The sequence below is a fragment of the Galeopterus variegatus genome, unplaced genomic scaffold (genome assembly GCF_000696425.1).
Source record: "Galeopterus variegatus unplaced genomic scaffold, G_variegatus-3.0.2 Scaffold89, whole genome shotgun sequence".
NCBI classification, from domain to species: Eukaryota; Metazoa; Chordata; class Mammalia; order Dermoptera; family Cynocephalidae; genus Galeopterus; species Galeopterus variegatus.
In genome coordinates this window covers 447,182-465,605 of record NW_007726200.1, presented here as the reverse complement: position 1 = coordinate 465,605, position 18,424 = coordinate 447,182, and the positions used below count along the sequence as shown (strand labels likewise).

The window sequence follows — 18,424 nt, the reverse complement described above, 5'->3', positions numbered from 1 at the left end:
TCCGAACCCTCGGGCGGGAGCGCCGCCGCGCTTCCCAAGCGGCGCACTATCCAGTGCGCCACCGGGCCGGCCCTGCCTTTATTTTTTTTAAAATTATTTTTGGTGGGGGCAGCTGGCTGGTACAGGGATCGAACCCTGGACCTTGGTGTTAACAGCACCATGCTCTAACCAACTCAGCTAACCGGCCAGGCCCTACCTTTATATTTTTATACCCAATAGTTGGCAAAGGCACAAACTGATAATCAGTATGGAAAATATTTTGAAAGGATCTTGCATTATTCCACAGCTTTCAGTGTGGGTATTAAAAATCAAAATTATTTTAACTACAGAAAGTGCCACTCAAATGCTATATAATTATCTATAGTTTTCCTCACTTACTTTCCTAAGAATTTCACTTTTCAAGAACATTAGTAATGAATCAGAATTTTTTTTTTTTAGTGCTCCTGCTCCCATTTAAGTTTCCAAAATCCCAAATAAGGAAAAACGTCATGAATAACTGTATCACACATTTATATAAATGTGATTGAAATACACTATATCTAGGTATAGTGTCGAAATACAGCACTCATGTCAAGAACACTTACTTCTATTGGAATTCTCGATTTCAGTATCCACAGAGATAATCTTTCCAACCCTGCAGTTGCTTACAGTCCTCTCCTCCCTCAGCCAATCACTATCTTGGTCATACCTGTCATTAGTATTAAATGTAAGTGCTCAAAATCTCAATTTTAAGCACACCACTCTCTAGTCACCACTTCCCACATTTCCAGATCATTCCTTCCAGTCCCCCAACTTAAACACACCTACAATCCATTGATTGTGCCACATTTTTACCATTCCTCACCTCTTCTCAAGTCTTTACTTCCTTGCTTACCCAGCTTAAATTTCAGACCATCATAACCTTTTCCCTCTCCATGTGGTCAGTCATAAACTCTTGGTAAAAACACACCTTAGTTAAATTCAGTTCATGCACTGTATGGCTGCACCCATGCAGCTTTAACAGCCGTACTCACTGATCTCACTTTACATTCATTATCACTGAGCCTGCCGAGTCCTTCACTTTGAGTGGCTATTAAACTGTTTCTCAGGTTCACTCACTCTCCCAGTCTTCCAGCCCAGCTCTAGCTCCTTTTTCCTGTATCAACTGCTACAAGAGATTTCTCCTGGAAATCTAAAACTGAGCTCCTATCTCCTTACCCCCAACTGACCTGCTCCTCCCAGATTCCTCAAGCCCAAAATGTCCTTGACCATTCTCTTTCTCTCATATTCCACAACCAATCTCTCACAAACCTTGCTGATTTTACCTTTAGGATATATCCAGAACTCACTGCTTCACACTATCTTTACAGCTACTGCCTCAGTCCAGGCCAGCATTCTCTCTCAACTAGACTATTACAACAGCCTCCTATTTCTCTGATTCTGCCTTTGCCTCCACACTTCAGCCTATTCAACACAGTAGCTATTATGGGTCCTACTAAAACCACACTCCTGAGCTTTAGGGTACTTTGGCTTTCCATTCTTCACTTTAATAAAATGCTATCTTAGACTACAAAAGACTAGTCTATTGCACAACCATTATTTCAGACTGTGTTCTAAATTATTTTTGGTAACTCTTACCTTTCACATGCAAATCACCGTAAAAACAGTTTCCAAGAATGCATTCTAGGTCATAAAACAGAGCCAAAGTAATTGAATTTCATGGGACACAAACCCACCCTGGCCCAAGTGATACAACTAAGGTAATTAATTACAGTTTCATCTAGTGTTTAGTTCAGAATCATCATTAAACTTTTGAATATGTCTTTTTTAAAAAAGGAACAGATAACTAATGTTACCAATATATTTTCTTTAGGAATCTCCACAGCCAAAACTTGTATTTTAAAACTAAAGAGAAAATAATTTAGCCAAAAATGTCATAATTTCATATTATATTCTTAATGCTTTCAAAGCCCAACAGTGATTTTAAAAAGAAATTAAACATGCTTTCATTGAATTTTTAAAAATCTATACAATTCAAGCTAATGAAATATTTTACTGTACATAATAAAAGTGGTTTAAAAAAAAAAAAAATTCCAGGCCCAGACATCTACAGGAGTATGTGAGGAAAGGATTTCACTCAAGTATAATAAGCAATACTCTGCTGAATGAAACCATAAATCCACTGCACTCCCTATAGTAAATACTAATATTTACCACAGGCTTGAAATTCCTGTAGTATATGTAAATCTATTTTTTAAAATATTACAAACACGCTTATGATGCATAGGAAGATGGAAAAATTTAGACTGTAACTGCACAGCATATGTACTCCCAGATTTTCTAATTTACAATCAGTTAAGAATTACAATATCTGAAGAAAGTATTTTAAAATAGTATATGACTCGCTGGTAAGTGATTTTCTACTCAAATAAATAGAAAAATTTGCATTTTAATATCACATTGAATTTCAGAACTTTTCAATTCAAGAAAAAAATAAACTGAGACATGGTCATGAGTTCAGGATTATATATATTACAATTTGCCTTGTTATAATACATTTGTGGCTTTATGATAAAAATAACTCAGGGAAATATGGAATTCAAGCTAATTTGCATAACTATCACAAGAAAAAAAGCATTAAATGCATTTCTGAAATAAGTATTTCCATTTAATTTCAGAATCTCAAAACAGCATAAGACCTTGGCCTTGTTTAAAAAAAGTTTAGTTAAACACTAAGCTAGCTAAATAACCTTCTTGAGAGGTTTAAACACAACTGATATAGAAAATGCTTTTTCTCTAATCTCAATCTTACATAAATGGAAGAGGTGAGGGGGAAAAGGTAGACAATATCTTTAGCAGCATATATGGCTAAATCCATCAACCACCTTAAACTAAAACGTCTATTATCGACCCCATTAAAAAGAATTGGGCAAATATCAAAAATTACCCAATTTTATAAACCAAAAGACAACAATTTTAGGGTTACAGTAAGTAAAATATTTTTGAAACACTTCAAAAACTTTTAACCTTAAACTAGAGGAATCATCTCTTCATTGTAAGAAAGAAAAGCATAACAAAAAGTAAAAGACATTTAAACTAAATTGATTTTCAATCCTCTTTGAACAAAAGAAATGAAAATAATGGTTGATTAGCTAAGCTTTGTGCTCTAACCAAACTAATTAATTACAGTGATTTTAAATGGCAACAGCCCATCTGACTGGGCAGCTTGACAGTTCTGAATACTTTTGCAATAATTTTTTTTTTTTAACGCAAAGACACTAAAATGATCCAGTCATGCAATGTTCATCTTATGCATTCTGCATCTCTTTCCCAATCTTGTAGCTAAGGATCTTGTTCCAATCAATTTTAGTGCGTGTAACTGGCAACTGTCGACGTAAGGCTTTGAAAGTAGTGTCCGACATTGTCTGATAATTCTCACTGATGGCAGTCTATGAAAAACAGCAGTTAGAAGTTTAAAGCAAATAAAAGGAACAGAACAATTTCTAAAACACACAGATGTCTTCAGAACAACCTTTATTTAAGCAGCCTGTTTCACTGCTTTTAAAGTCAAATAAAAATCCCGACATAATTTAAAAAGCTTTTTAAAAGCAGCTAAAAGGAAAACTACATAATTATTAAACTTAATGAAATGGAATTGTAAATTAAATATTTATGTGTCCTCATTTTGAATCTATTTCACTGTTTCAGTCAGAACAATTTATAAATTACTGTTTTTGAGGGGTGGAAACTTATCCAATTCAAATTTAATACTTAAGTTCAAGAGTATAGTTTAGAAGCTGATAAATAATGTAAAAAGCAGAGCACAAAATAAAATGTAATCTAAGTAGATTTCACATAATCCAAATGGCTTAGGAAATTAAAATTTCCAATCAGAAACAAAATGGCCATGTAAAATCTTAGCATATTTTGACCAATACTCAGAAATTACAGTTGGCTAAAACCGTGTTAGTATTTTTAAAAGATAAAATCTTAACTGAATTCAATTTCTTTGCCAGTTTTTTGACTATACTTTCATAAGTTTGCCCATGTACTAAAAGCAAACACACAACAAAAAGACTATATCTTATATAATGAAACAATGAAAAATTTCAGGCTTATGGCTGAAATTAAAATTTCAGTGCCATTAATTTACAAATAAATATAGATTGTTTAATATTTTAAAAAATCATACCTGGTATTCATTTTCTGCAGCTTCTACAATCTTTATAAATTCTTTTGCTGTTTGCACCTCATTCTGAATGAAAAACAAAACCAAAAGTAAATAAAATAGTAATTTAAAACTAAACCACTATTATTTTTAAATATATGTATGGTTAATGAAATGTTATAATTTAATAAATAACACAGATGGAAGTTATGACAAATGAAGGGAAAATACTGTAAGATCAATTATTCCAAGTCCAAGGGAAACTGGGCAAAGATATTTCAAAATCTGCAGAATGTGCCTGGTTTCAGTGTTTAAATGGTTGAGGAAAGTAAAATCTTAATATTACACATTGATGAAAAGTTCAGTTATAATACTTAACATGCATTCCAACAGACAACCTTTATGGGTAAGAAGTTAGGCACAGATTTCTAATTAATGAATACCTTTATCTAAATACTGAACAATATTTACCTCCATAGTGACAAAAAAAAAAAAAAACAATTAGGAAAAGTGTATTTTAAAGTTTAAGGTGAATTTACTCCACTGTGTAAATATTTTCTGGAAAAAAATGTTTAACATGACAAAATATAGATTTGTTTACTTTTTTCCTAATAATAAAGTTAACGGAAATCTAGATTTTTAAAAAAACAAAGGGGTCAATGGAAAATTCTTTTTTTTTCCTTTTTTTGTCTTTTTTCGTGTCTGGCAATGGATCGCAACCCTCAGTGTTGTGCCTGTACTGGACCGGGACCGGCAACGGGATCGCAACCCTCGGTGCTGCGCCCGCATCTCGCTCAGCCAGTGAGCGGGAACCGGTCTGTATGTGGGATCCCAACCCTCGGCGGGAGCGCCGCTGCGCTCCCAAGCGGCGCACTGTAGCAGTGCGCCACTGGGCCGGCCCGGAAAATTCTTTAATAACTTACTTTATATATGTTATATACACACACAAGGGTACTTCCAAAAGTCTGTGGAATAATAGAATTAAAATATAATATAAATCTTTCCATTAACTTTTTAAAGTACTCTCGTGTGTGTACGTATACACACACATACATACACACATATATGTACACACACGTATATATACATATATGTATATATGTATACATACACACATACACAATTTAAATAATGGGAGTAAGTTTTTTCTTTCTCCAAAAACAAAAAAACAGTGAAAATCCTATAAAGTGAAAAATGGTTATTCCTAAAAAAGTTCAGCATAAACATAAACTAGCATAATAGCTAAGTTTAATTACTATGACCATGTCTCCCAACTACACAGTCTACAATTTTATGAACAAATCTCTCTTAAGAAGAATCTTTGCTCAATGTCAAACTCCTCAAAGAAGATAGTACCAAGTACCCTTGTTATGCAAATAATATTACATGTGATAATTATATATGATATATAACTACAATACAATGTCTCACAGAAAACTAGATATTAGTGAGTTTCTTTCACTGGAAAATTTTGCAAAGTGAGTACCACATAGTACAAAAGAAGAAATCACTTAAGTGCTAATGAAACATTTTTTAAAATATAGTTCCTTTTCTTCTCAGCATCTGGCCTAATACATTCATACATGTTTCTTAAGGTTAAATTTTTTTTAAATTAAAAATGAATTTTTCTTTAATATTTGTGAATTAGCTCATTTTGTATATTAATTAGCAGTTAATGTTTATAATACACTGGTACTTTTAGATACATAATACAAATGTTTATGGGAAAATATCAATGTTAATATTATACTGTTAATATCCTTGGGGCAAAAAAAAATTCAATTAGGAAATAGTTGCATATGCAATGGAAAGAATATGTGAACTCTGTGGGGAAATAAAACCAAGTTCAAAAATTCTTGAATTTGAAAGTTGAACTTAAGAAAAACTTCTTTAAATCATAATCCAAATAGCAAGAGGAAAGAAAACATACAATACAGTTTAATGTTAGGTACAGGGTCATAGACCTAAATGTAAAAGCTAAAACTATAAATCTCTTAGAAGAAAACACTGGAGTAAATCTTCACGACCTTGTGCTAGGCAATGGTTCTTCTATTAATATACCAAGAGCACAAGTGACAAAAGAAAAAATAAACCGGACTACTTCAAAACTAAACTCTTTTGCTCTACAATCAATCAAGAAACTGAAAAGACAACACAGAGAATTATAAAAATATTTGCAAATTACATATCTGATACTAGACTTGTATCTAGAATATATAGACAACAATTACAACTCAATAAAAACACGAATAAGCAATGGAAAAATAGGCAAAGGATCTGAATAGACACTACCCAAAAGAAGATATACAAATGGCTAATAAGCACATAAAAAGAAGCTTAATACATTAGTCAAAAGAAAAATGTAAATAAAAACCACAACAGGATGTCGCTTCAAACTGACTGACTAGGTTGGCTATAATCAAAAAGACAAGTTTTGGCGAGGATGTGGGAAAAAAATTGGAACCCTCACATACTGCTGATGGGACTGTAAAATGGTGCAGGAACTTTGAAAAAGTCTGGTAGTTCTTCAAAAGGTTAAAACACAGAGTTATCATGTGATCCAGCAATTCCAGTCCTATTTATAAGGGTACTTCAAAAAGTTCATGAAATGATTCATATTATCTTTCAATTCTATTTTTCCATGAACATTTTAATTCCATTTATATGAAACGTCCAGAACAGGCAAATCCATAGAGTCAAAAAGTAGATTAGTGGTTGCCTAGGAGTTGGGAGGGGTCTGGGGAAAGGGCTGGGATGAACGGGGAGTGACTGCTCAATAGGTATGGGATTTCTTTTAAGAAACATGAAAATGTTCTAAAATTAAGACTGTGGTGATCGCTGCAACAACACTGTTATTAATACACTAAAAATCATTGCATTTTTACACTTTAAATGTGTGAATTGAATGTAAATTATATATGTAAATTATATCTCAATAAAGCTGCTAAAAAAAGTTAGGTACAGATTTGCAATTACTTATTAACTTTAATCTATCTGAAAACACTTTAATCTGAAACAGAAATATTACCTAAAACGTTAATTCCAGAACTGTTGCTGGTTTTATGAAGTGTTAGGTTGTTTAAATTTTATTGTGGAATTAATTACTTACAGACACTGTTAGGGAATCTTGTATATCTTTATGACTCACTAGCTGAACATTACCATCTTCATAATAATGAACCTATTAGAAAAAGAAATTACAAAAACCACATTATAGGAATCATCAAAATCCTCATTCCTTCAACAATCATATCAATGCAAATGACTACCAATTTCAGTTCCAGCCCTAGACTTCTCTGCTGAGCTTAAGATCTTTCAAACTCCAGCAAGAATCTTCCCACCTTTAGTCCAGTCACAAGTTTCTGCAATTATTCAGGCAAGCCCTCCGTTAGCCTGACTGCTGGACTACTGTTTTGTTGTTTTTTACCACATACCATTCTAAACCCCAGATGAGCTCACAATATTCCCTCCCAAACACTGCTCTTTTTTTTATGTATTCCCACCAACCATTTAATTCCCCAAATTCACAGACATGAATTTGTTTAACAAACATTAACTGAGCGATTACTATAAATACTGCTACTGCATAAGGTTCTGGGGATACAAAGCTTTTTATTTTTATTTTTTATTTTCCTTTTTGTCTTTTTTCGTGACCGGTAACGGGATCGCAACCCTCGGTGTCGCGCCTGTACCGCGACCAGCAATGGGATCGCAACCCTCGGTGTCGTGCCCATACCGCGCTCAACCAGTGAGTGGACTGGTCTCTATATAGGATCCAAACCCTTGGCGGGAGCGCCGCCGCGCTCCCAAGCGCCACACTCTACCGAGTGCGCCACCGGGCAGCCCTACATGGCTTTTTAAAAGACATAGTCCCTGACCTCATATTTCAACACAACATGGTAAGAGGTATGTACAAAGTACATCAGCAATACTACGAACTCTCTCTGAAGGTTAAAAAGGACAATATATTTCAGAAAGGATTGGAGGTACTTATGGTTGGAATGTACATGAGGTGGGGATAGGAGGGGGTAGCTGGAGAAAATAGGTAGCGGACAAGTCAACTTTGGGCCTTGTACGCCATGCAAGTATATCTGGAATATCTATTAAGTAAGAGTTTATCACTAAATGATTTTAGGTAGACAAGTAACATATCCAGATTTAAATTTTTAAAAAATTATCTTTTTGATGACAATGTGCAAAATGAATTAAGGGATGTCAGAGGGCTCAGCAATTCAACAAAATAAAGTATCAATTTTATACTAGGCACTATACTAAGTGCTAAAGATGGATCTGTGAACCAGACAATCACTGCTCTCAGCTCTGGTCCAATGAGCAGCACCATTTTAGAAACTGATGTAATTATCCAGGTAAGAGCTACTGTGGTGTAACTGAAGGAAAGAATAACGGTAACAATAATGGCTACCATTCATCAGGCACTCTGTCTGGCTCTGTTATAACCATTTTATGCCATATTAACTAATCTTCAAACAATCATATGAACCTTTTACTTTTTTTAACCAATGTGGAAGCAAACAAAGAGCTTAAATGACTTCCTGATGTCACATAACTAATAACTCACAGAGCTGGGATTCAAACTCAGGCAGTCTGGCTTCAGAATCCATGCTCTTAACTTCTGTTCTCTAGTCCCTAAAGGACAGGCACCAAGATATAAAAGCAATGCTGTATAATACTAGAAATGTATACTGGAGTAAGACGACAGAGCAGCTGTGTCTTATTCATCTTTGTTCCTTTACAGCTCTTATTAGCATAATACCCTTAATGACAGTTGATCAACAAATGTATTAAATAAATAAGTGAACCAAGATAGAAAAAGATTAGTCAGTACTTTTATTTAACTTATTTGGTAATACTTATATTCAAATACTTGGTCTTAGTTATCAAATGTTCTTCTACATAAACATCTGAGCTTACATTAAGAGTCAACTCAATTATAGTGGGTTTCATGTAAGAAGCCAAATATGAGTACAGGAGATATTTAAAAGATACACACACACAAATTTGAGGGGTCTTCAAAAAGTTCATGCAAAGATTTGTATTATCTTTTAATTCTATTTTTCCACAAACTTTTTGAAGTATTCTCATATTAATACTAAACTGCACCGAACTCCACCCAATTCAGATGACAGAAGAGCACAACTCAAAATCAGAAGACGTTTGGATGAACAAGTGTATGGAGATCAGGCCAAATGGTAGCATCTAATTTTAGCTGTGATTTAGGATCTGTCAGCTATTTTGTAGATGTCTGATGACTAGGGAACAAACGTCAAGGTTATGTAGAAGACTTAAAACAGCACTACTTGGGGCCGGCCCGTGGCTCACTCGGGAGAGTGTGGTGCTGATAACACCAAGGCCCCGGGTTCGGATCCCATATAGGGATGGCCGGTTCGCTCACTGGCTGAGCGTGGTGCTGACAACACCAAGTCAAGGGTTAAGATCCCCTTACCGGTCATCTTTAAAAAAAAAAAACAAAAAACAGCACTACTTGTTCTTCGTATTACCCCAAAACAAAGATCTGGAAAAGGAATGGTATGATGTACTACAAAAACATAAACTTAGGAATTAGTTGTTTCTCTGTTCAGAATCATCTAGATGTCAATAAACAAATTCTTTTTATTTCATACCTGAATTTTCAAGATGCCAACCACTTGAGTGGTTGAAGGAGCAATTGTAAACTTCCACTCTGACCTCCAACGACCATTCCTTAAAAATAAAAACAGCAGCTGTAAATAAGGTAGGGAAAATAATTTGAATCAATTTTAAGTTTCAGATTTAAATGTAATGCTGTAGTATGAAAGAGTGTGGGGGATGAATGCTGGACATTCATTTTTTAATCACTGAAATATTCAAAAGAATCAAAAGGTTAAGTTTAATTATCAGACATATTGAATTTAATTTAAATCCTACTGATAAGAAAGGACTTACATAATGAATATAGCTACAGAATTCTAAAGCTAAGTCTTAAAACACAATTCAAAACTAAATCATACGCTACTTCTTAGAGAAAAATTTTTAAAGCTATTTCTTCATGGAATCACTTATGCTTTAATTAAGAATATCTGAATAAATATTCAAATTATCAGGGGCTTTCATAAATACAGTCGGGTAGCTTAACATCTACTGAATGATAAAAAGTATCGAATAATTTTAAAAGAATGGCTAGTAAATGTGTGAAAGCTATAGTTATAAACATCACATTTTCTTCCCCCTTTCCAATTTTAGGTTTAAAGTTTCCACATAAAAGGCACACTCTCCTGCCGATTCCTGAAATGATCTTTGGTACACAAATTAATACATATTCATGGTAGGAAACTGAGAAATTACAAATAAACAACAGGTATGTTACCCATTTTTGTCCAGTAGTAAATTTTATCCTATTCTTTTTGACAGCCTTTTTATAATCCATCCTTTTCTTTTCACCTCTATCTGCTCTTTGTACACTACAGACATTCTGATATGCAAATTAATACCTGATAGATTTTTTGAACAGTAGATATAGTTCTACAATAGTCACAGGGTAACTGGATCACTATACTGGCTTTTGCTATCAAATTAGTTCTGTGTTCCTTTCAATATTCTTACAGTCTCTTCAATCATAAAATTCTGTAGAATGATAGTATTCCCATACCTAAGGTTAACACCTAACATTCGAAAACCATTATAGAACAATGTACATGTTTTACAAAATACAAGAGAATTTTATAACATGTCTTGATTTTGAGTGACTCATCCAAGATTATTCAAAGAAGCTCAGTTGGAAAAAGAACCTATATTTATTCATTTTTTTTGTTTTTTGTTTTTTTTTTCCTTTTTGTCTTTTTTCGTGACCGGCAACGGATCGCAACCCTCAGTGTCGCGCCCGTACCAGACCGGGACTGGCAATGGGATCGCAACCCTCGGCGCTGCGCCCGCACCTCGCTCAGCCAGTGAGCGGGAACTGGTCTGTATGTGGGATCCGAACCCTCGGCGGGAGCGCCGCCGCACTCCCAAGCGGCGCACCGTAGCAGTGCGCCACCGGGCCGGCCCTATTTATTCATTTTTGTCTCATGATTCCAAAGGAAGTTATTCCTTTTATTTAGGTATTAGTACCAAGCAACTCATGAGTTCTACGCATATACATTACTGATTATTATGACAACACACATATACCATCATTGACTGTGAAAAGGAAAAAAAAAAAAGGAATTCCAAACAAAGTAATGGTAAAATACAAGAACTATTTCAAAAGATTCTTCCAAAAGTATTACTATAGTAATTGTAAATGTCGCCGAGTGGATAGTACCCTTTCTTCAGTAGAGTAAATAGCTGAAATGTCCTAGCCTTTAATTATAATCTGCAGGGGAGGGGGGGGGGAGCAGAATATAATTAAATTAATATAATATGTATTATTTTACAAACATTTATTAAGCCCGTAATACTGCTAGACACCAGGAAAACAGGACAGACCAAGAAGAGAAGGTCTCTGGAGAAATCCAAGAAACATCCAATGTTAGTCTCTTCTGATTTTTATTCTACCTATATTTTAGGTGAATTGAAGTATATTTCTTACATTGAAATATTTAGATTTTACTGAGATTATTGTGCCATGACATTTAGCACTTTGGAAAATCACATAAAATTTATCTTTTTCAGAAAGTGAAAATCTTTTTTTTTTTTTTTTTTTTTTTTTTTTGGTGTTTACTGAAATTTGGGTTTGGTTTTATTTTTTAACATTTACTTGTACATATTTGGGGGGTACAGTGTGTTGTTCAATACATGCATATACTGTACAATGATTCACTTAGGGTAGATAGCATAGTTTTATACCTGTTAGTCCACCACTTCTCCTCCCCCCACCCTCTTCCCATCTTGGCCTCTTATAACCACTATTCTACTCTCTACTGCTATGAGAACCACATTTTTTTTTTTTTTTTTAAGATTCCACAATGAGTGAGATCAGGTGGTATTTGTCTTTCTGTGCCTGACTTACTTCACTTAACATAGTAGTTTCCACTTCCATCCATGTTGCTGCAAATGATAGGACATCATTTCTATTTATAGCTAAATAAAAATGATAGAATATCATTTCTTTTTATAGCTAAATAATATTCCATTGTGTATATATACCAGTTTTTTTATCCACTCATCTGTTGATGGGCATTTAGGTTGATTCCATCTCTTGTCTATTGGAAGAGCGTTGTGACCAACATGGCAGTGCAGGTGTCTTTATGATATATCGATTTCATTTCCTTTGGGTATATACCTAGTAGCGGGATAGCTGGGTCATAAGGAAAATCTATCCTTAGTTCTCTGAGGAACCTCCATATTGTTTTCCACAATGGCTTGACCAATTTATATTCCCACCAACAATGTAGGAGGGTTCCCTTATCTTTTTCAGAAAGTGAAAATTATTTTTAACTTTAATGATACAATGTTTGCGGTGGTGGTTTAGAAAAAAAATACTCAAATATGTAAAGCAAAGTAGTAACAATAAAAAACTCAAGGACAGACATTTTCTTCATTTTATTTATGCTAAAGCTCAAAGAAATATTTTTGAAAACTAATTAGTAAATTTATTATAGCATCTCCAATATATCTTAAAGTAAAACTTAGTCATAAGAACTTTCTTTTAATAGTAGTTCAATCTCAACAAGATTGATTTTATTATGCATTTCCTGGCACAAACAGCATAAATTAGTAATAATTTTGAGATTTATCGCTTTAGGATTCTAGCAGATTAAAGCAACAAGTTTTTAGCCCTAAAATAGAGAAACTACATTTATATTAAATTCATAACATAAAATAACTCTTTATGCCAGAATCTTTAGGAAACTACAGCTTGTTATTAAGGCATATGTTTACATATGGAATTGATTTTCCTTCAGTGATGATGGACCTGCATTCCTCCAAATATTATTGGCTATCCTTGTAACTTTGCATTTATTTCTGAGATGGTTAAGCAATGGAGCAACCTTGGGTCATGGACCAAACTGGCCCATAGGGATTAATGATACTTGTTACTTTACTCTCAAAGCACCACCCACCAACTTGGCTAATGAGTCAAAGACTAACATACTTAAAAAGTTAAATATGACGATACTTATGATGATCTCTGCACACACTAACAAAAAAAGGAAATAAAGGTAAAGATTTCATTCAATTCTAAACTTATAAAGTTTTGGAGAACCTCAGAATTTTATAACAGGTGGTATCTCAGAAATGGTCTTGTCTAAGAATAAAAAGGATCAATAACTTGTTGAAGGTCCAAGATTAATAGGGCAAGTCAGTGCTTTCGGGGCCTAGATTTTCATAAGGAATAATCAAATGATTTGTACACAAAATTACAAGGCATGATTGTAATCTGCTTCCTTGTATAAAACATGCCATTACTTCCTCACATTGGCCAATCAAGCACAAAGCAATCCCCATAAAAACATCTATTTCAGAGTTCCCAAAGTTAACAAATGAATCACTGTTCTTTGCTTCACAATTACCTCTGTCCTCCTCCCCCATCTAAGTTTCACTCAGGAACACCTGCTGCTCAGAGTGAGCATATGGGCCTGCCAACTGGTTTGCTCACAGGTACACATGTTCCCTCAGTCTCTCAAAATACTATGCTCTCCCACACTCATTTCACTGAATGACGATGGTTTTACTGCTACCTTTAATGATCAGGCCAATTATGGAGCAAAACCCTGCTTATATCAAAAGGCTAAAGTTTTAGATCATGTTTAGGTTATTCATAGCCAATCGTACACAAACAAGTATAGCCCCAATCACTAAAGCAAGAACCGCAAAGAATATAAACAATGTCAAAATTCCCCAATAAACAAAATTTTAACTTACCAAAAGTTTTTTGCTTGAAACTGATGGCTTTCTATGCATGCAATAATGGTTTGCTGTCCATCTATTTTTTTGCCATACACCTTATTAGCAAAAAAAATAACCAAGCATGAGAATGAATATGAGGCCACAGAATGTCCAACTCTAAACATCTATAAAATATTGAAAATTGAACAGCACTTTGGCAGGAGCACATAGAAGAACACAAAGTTCTTCTAATAAAGAAGTTCATTCTAATAAAGCAGCTAGAAAGACAAGTTCTCAAATACGTACACCTAATCAAATTCTTAGTGGATCACAGAAGAGCTCACAATTAATAAAGTATAATTTATTGAGTAAAACTAACTGTACTCTAAAATATTCATAAACATCCTAGATATATCATGCTTTCCTTCCAAGAAAGTAATTTATCTAAACATATGGATACATAATAAAGTAGACAATTTATCATAAGAAAGTAGATAATTCATTTAAAACATAAATTATAGGTACCAATCTAGCTATTTCCATGAATATAAAACCTGGACCTAGCTTTTGATTATTATTTTTGTTCACTTGACAATCTTAGGAGCTGCCACTTCTCTAGTTATTTAAAAAAGTATTGGGATAAGGGTGAGAAAGCTAACTTACTTATAACTTAAGAGAATGCCTGTGATGTATGACGATGTTCCCTCTTGCCTGCTGCTTTAAAAGTAATAACTAATTTTTACCTCTCAATGCCCCAAGAACAAATGAGGATTCTCTAAACTCAACTACTCCCTTACTTTTGTGGAGTTATTCTTCCAAAATAATCCTAACCAACAAGTTATAGTTCAAAGAATGTATAAGATATTTCAGGATATGTTGCTATATTTCTCAAATAATTATTGAGAGCTAGATACTTAACCATACCATGTGAATTTTTGCCCTAACCAGGAAACTTCTGAGAAATATGGGGTGCTACTGGTGATACTAATAATTACGTTGGGAAAACAAGTATAAACTAGGATGTATGGTGTTAGGTCAGAGAGGTAAGCAGAGGCCAGGTACACAAGGCTTTGTAAGCCATGTTCAGAAGCCTGGATTCTAACCTAAGTACAATGGAAAATCTATGAAGGATTTCAAGCAGGGGATTTTCATGATCTGATTTACATTTCAAAAGATCACTCTGGCTATGAAGATGACCACTGAAGCATAAATTGGGGGCACTAAAAAGCCTGTCTGGGTACAAACAATCTTATGAAAGTTAAAAAAAAAAAAAAGAAAAGCATTCCTACTTTCTACCATATTTCATCCTGAAAATATAAAAATAGGTTAAACCTAGGAAAGAACCACATAAAGAACACAAGATATGTGACTATGAAACACATAAGGACATGACTTCACTTCCAAATAATTTATTTGTTCTAAGATTTTTGTAACTTAATAATAAAAAGAAATTTGATCTAAACTTACTGAGATGAGTCATGAAAATGAGATTAAAGAATCTCATCATATTATGCTGCTCTAATCAATGTATTAGAATTCCTACCTGAATTTAATTCAAGGTACAAACATTTTTCCATTTTAAGTTATCATAATATGTCTATTGACTACCTAAAATTTTTTGAAAAAAAAAAAAAAAAAATCTTAGAAACATTTACTTCATAGGAAAAGTGACAAGTTATAAAATATTAGTTCTGTACATTACTATAAATTTCAGATCATAAAAATTCTGTCACATTTATATAAGACACAAAAGAAAAAAGCTGCCCACTGATGACTTACAGTGCAGACCCCATTTGGGTAATGTTCTTTTACATAAGCTCGCAGAGCGGTCTCTACTGAAGTTCTCCATGATTCAATTGCATTTTCTGCTTCACAGGGTCTTGGATCAGTTGCTTCCTTTCTTAAGTGATCAAATTTGAAACAGATTCTGTTTTTTGGATCCAAAAACTTTCCATTTCCCAAGTCGCCATGTTCTGTTATCAATACCTTCAAAAATAGAATGAATTTAGAAAAAAAAGGGTTTAAAACAGCATTTAAGTACTGATATATATTAATATATATTCGCTTAGGCTTTTTTCTTAAAGCTATAAAACAATGCTACTCCAAGCAACTGGTTTAACCATGTGGTACAACTATATAATATTTCTAATGAGTAGACTACAATGACAATGAGGCTACTCTCATACAGTGCAGATTAGATTTTCTCTCAATATAACCTCTAGCTACTCAGTGAAAAAATGCATCTATTAATACACTGTTGTAGTCAGCTTTTTCTTTAAGAATGGTTTACAGTTTCTGAGATCGGGCTCTAATTCCTCAAACTAAGAAACTGGATATATCTTCAATTAGGGTGGTTACAAGAATGGTTTTAGTTCAGTAAGAATCCTCTTCAATGTACTCTACCTTGCTCCTGGGCCCACAATCTCATCTGTCTGAAGTGTCTGCTTCTAGTTTCTTATGTACTAACCACTGACTTTAAAAACTTTAATTTATTCATTTAGTACATTAAATTATATATGGATAATTTTGATATTTTCTGCTTGATTTTTTAAATTCCTCCTCTTTTCCTTTTTTTGCAATTCTTCCAATCTTTGACTCCCCACCTATGTTACAACTTCCCCATTCCTCTAATTAAATCATGTTACAACTTAGAAAGTATCCTTCTAAATTTTTTTTCATAGTCATACAATCCTACATAAATACATACATGTCTATTTATGTATACACATGCAGGGGTTTTTGGGTCATGATTTTACAAGAATGGAATGAAAATGCACGTGTGCATACATACACAAATACTTTTCTGCATCTGGCTTTTTTCAACGCAAACATCTTATGGCAATCCTCAAAGGCAACTGATACACTTCCCACCATTCTTTTTAATAGTTGCATAATATTCCATGATGCAGATATAATTTATTCTACCAATTCACTATTGATGTGCCATCTCTTTATTTCCAGCCTTTTTTCTTTTTTGGGAGGGTGGGGGAGGGAGGAGCATGTTAAAAATGGTGAAATAAGTATTGTACACATATTTTAATATACTGATGTTTTTATTTCTACTGGACAGACTCTCAGCAGTGGTGATGGGGGCAGCAAAGGGTTTATATATTTTAATACACAATTAGATTGCTTTCCAGAAAATGGCTGTGACATTCCATATTTCTACGAACAATATATAATATGTTTCCACCACATCTCCACCATCAGTAGGCATTACAGCTCTTTTTTTTACTCTGATAGGTATAAAAGATATCATTATTTAATTACATTTCTCTGACTACTAATAGATCTAAACATCTTTTCATGTTTGTGGGCCATTTACTCTTCTGTGAGCAAATATTCTAGTATTTTTAATCTAGGTTGGCTTTTTTCTTACCAATTTATTCTTTGTTTAACGTATCTGTCTCATTCTACAGTTAAAAACGTTAATATGTATGTAGTAAAATATCCATCTTTCTTTACTAGTTTCTGGGTTTCCAGTCTCAGATGGTTTCCCTGCCCCTATATTGTACATGTAGATTCTTACATTTTCTCCTAAAATTGTAGTCATTTTAGAAATTTTTAATACATCTGACATTTCTGTGTATTGTGTGAGACAGAGATTCAACTTAACTTTCTTCTTGATAGAAACTAGTTGTGCCAATATCTGTATAAAAATTTTCATATACTATATTCTGAGACTAAATTCTGGTAGTCTAACGCTCTACTGATTAATTTGTCTACTCCATACAATGCCATACTGACTTGAATTTACATTGGTCATAAAACATCTACTATCTAATAAGGCAGTTCTCCCTCACTGTTTCTTTCTTTCTTTTTTTTTCTTCACATTTTTCTTGGTTATTTCAAGCATGCATTTTTCTCCCATATAAACTTTACAAAAATATTGACCAATTTAAAAAAATTGATCACAATTCTAATTCAAATTGCCTAAAATTCACATATTAACCTTTAAATAATTTAACTCTCTAAGAATGGAAGGTGGTGTGTCTTTCCACTGTTCAGAACCTGTTTTATATGTTTCAAGACTACCACCATTTTCTTTATAATCCTATGCCTATCTTGTTAAGCTTATTCCTAAATTAATGTTTGTGTATATACACACACACACACATTTTAGGTACTTACATGCTACAAAAAAGGATAGCTAAGGAGTTTTGTATACTTACCTTAAACTCAGCCCTCTCACCAAATTCTATTATTAAGTCTAGCAGTTTTTTGGTTGGGGGTTATATTAGTAGAGTCTCTTGGTATTCCTAAGTACATAAATCATGTCACCAAAGAGTTTCCTCTTCTTCTCCAAGCTTTACAAGTTCTCACTCTTTTGTCTTATTTGCTACACCTCCATTAATGATTAAAAATAATGGTGATAGGGCCGGCCCGGTGGCGCACTGGATAGTGCGCCGCTTGGGAAGCGCGGCGGCGCTCCCGCCCGAGGGTTCGGATCCCACGTGCAGACCCGCTCCC

The 18,424-nt window shown here is 33.9% G+C and overlaps 1 protein-coding gene across 1 annotated transcript in view; it reads right to left on the bottom strand.

Annotated features, from left to right (window-relative positions):
* Positions 1–1,913: 1,913 nt before the first annotated feature.
* The window catches only part of CAPZA2 (capping protein (actin filament) muscle Z-line, alpha 2), a 46,329-nt gene continuing 29,818 nt past the window's right edge, over positions 1,914–18,424 (bottom strand). The window contains exons 5-10 of the mRNA XM_008581009.1: positions 15,734–15,940; positions 13,991–14,070; positions 9,790–9,868; positions 7,257–7,328; positions 4,172–4,234; positions 1,914–3,428 (exon numbers count right to left, since the gene is read on the bottom strand). Of these exons, the coding sequence (XP_008579231.1) occupies positions 3,288–3,428; positions 4,172–4,234; positions 7,257–7,328; positions 9,790–9,868; positions 13,991–14,070; positions 15,734–15,940 (642 nt within the window). The 3' untranslated portion in view covers positions 1,914–3,287. The remainder of the gene's footprint in view (positions 3,429–4,171; positions 4,235–7,256; positions 7,329–9,789; positions 9,869–13,990; positions 14,071–15,733; positions 15,941–18,424) is intronic.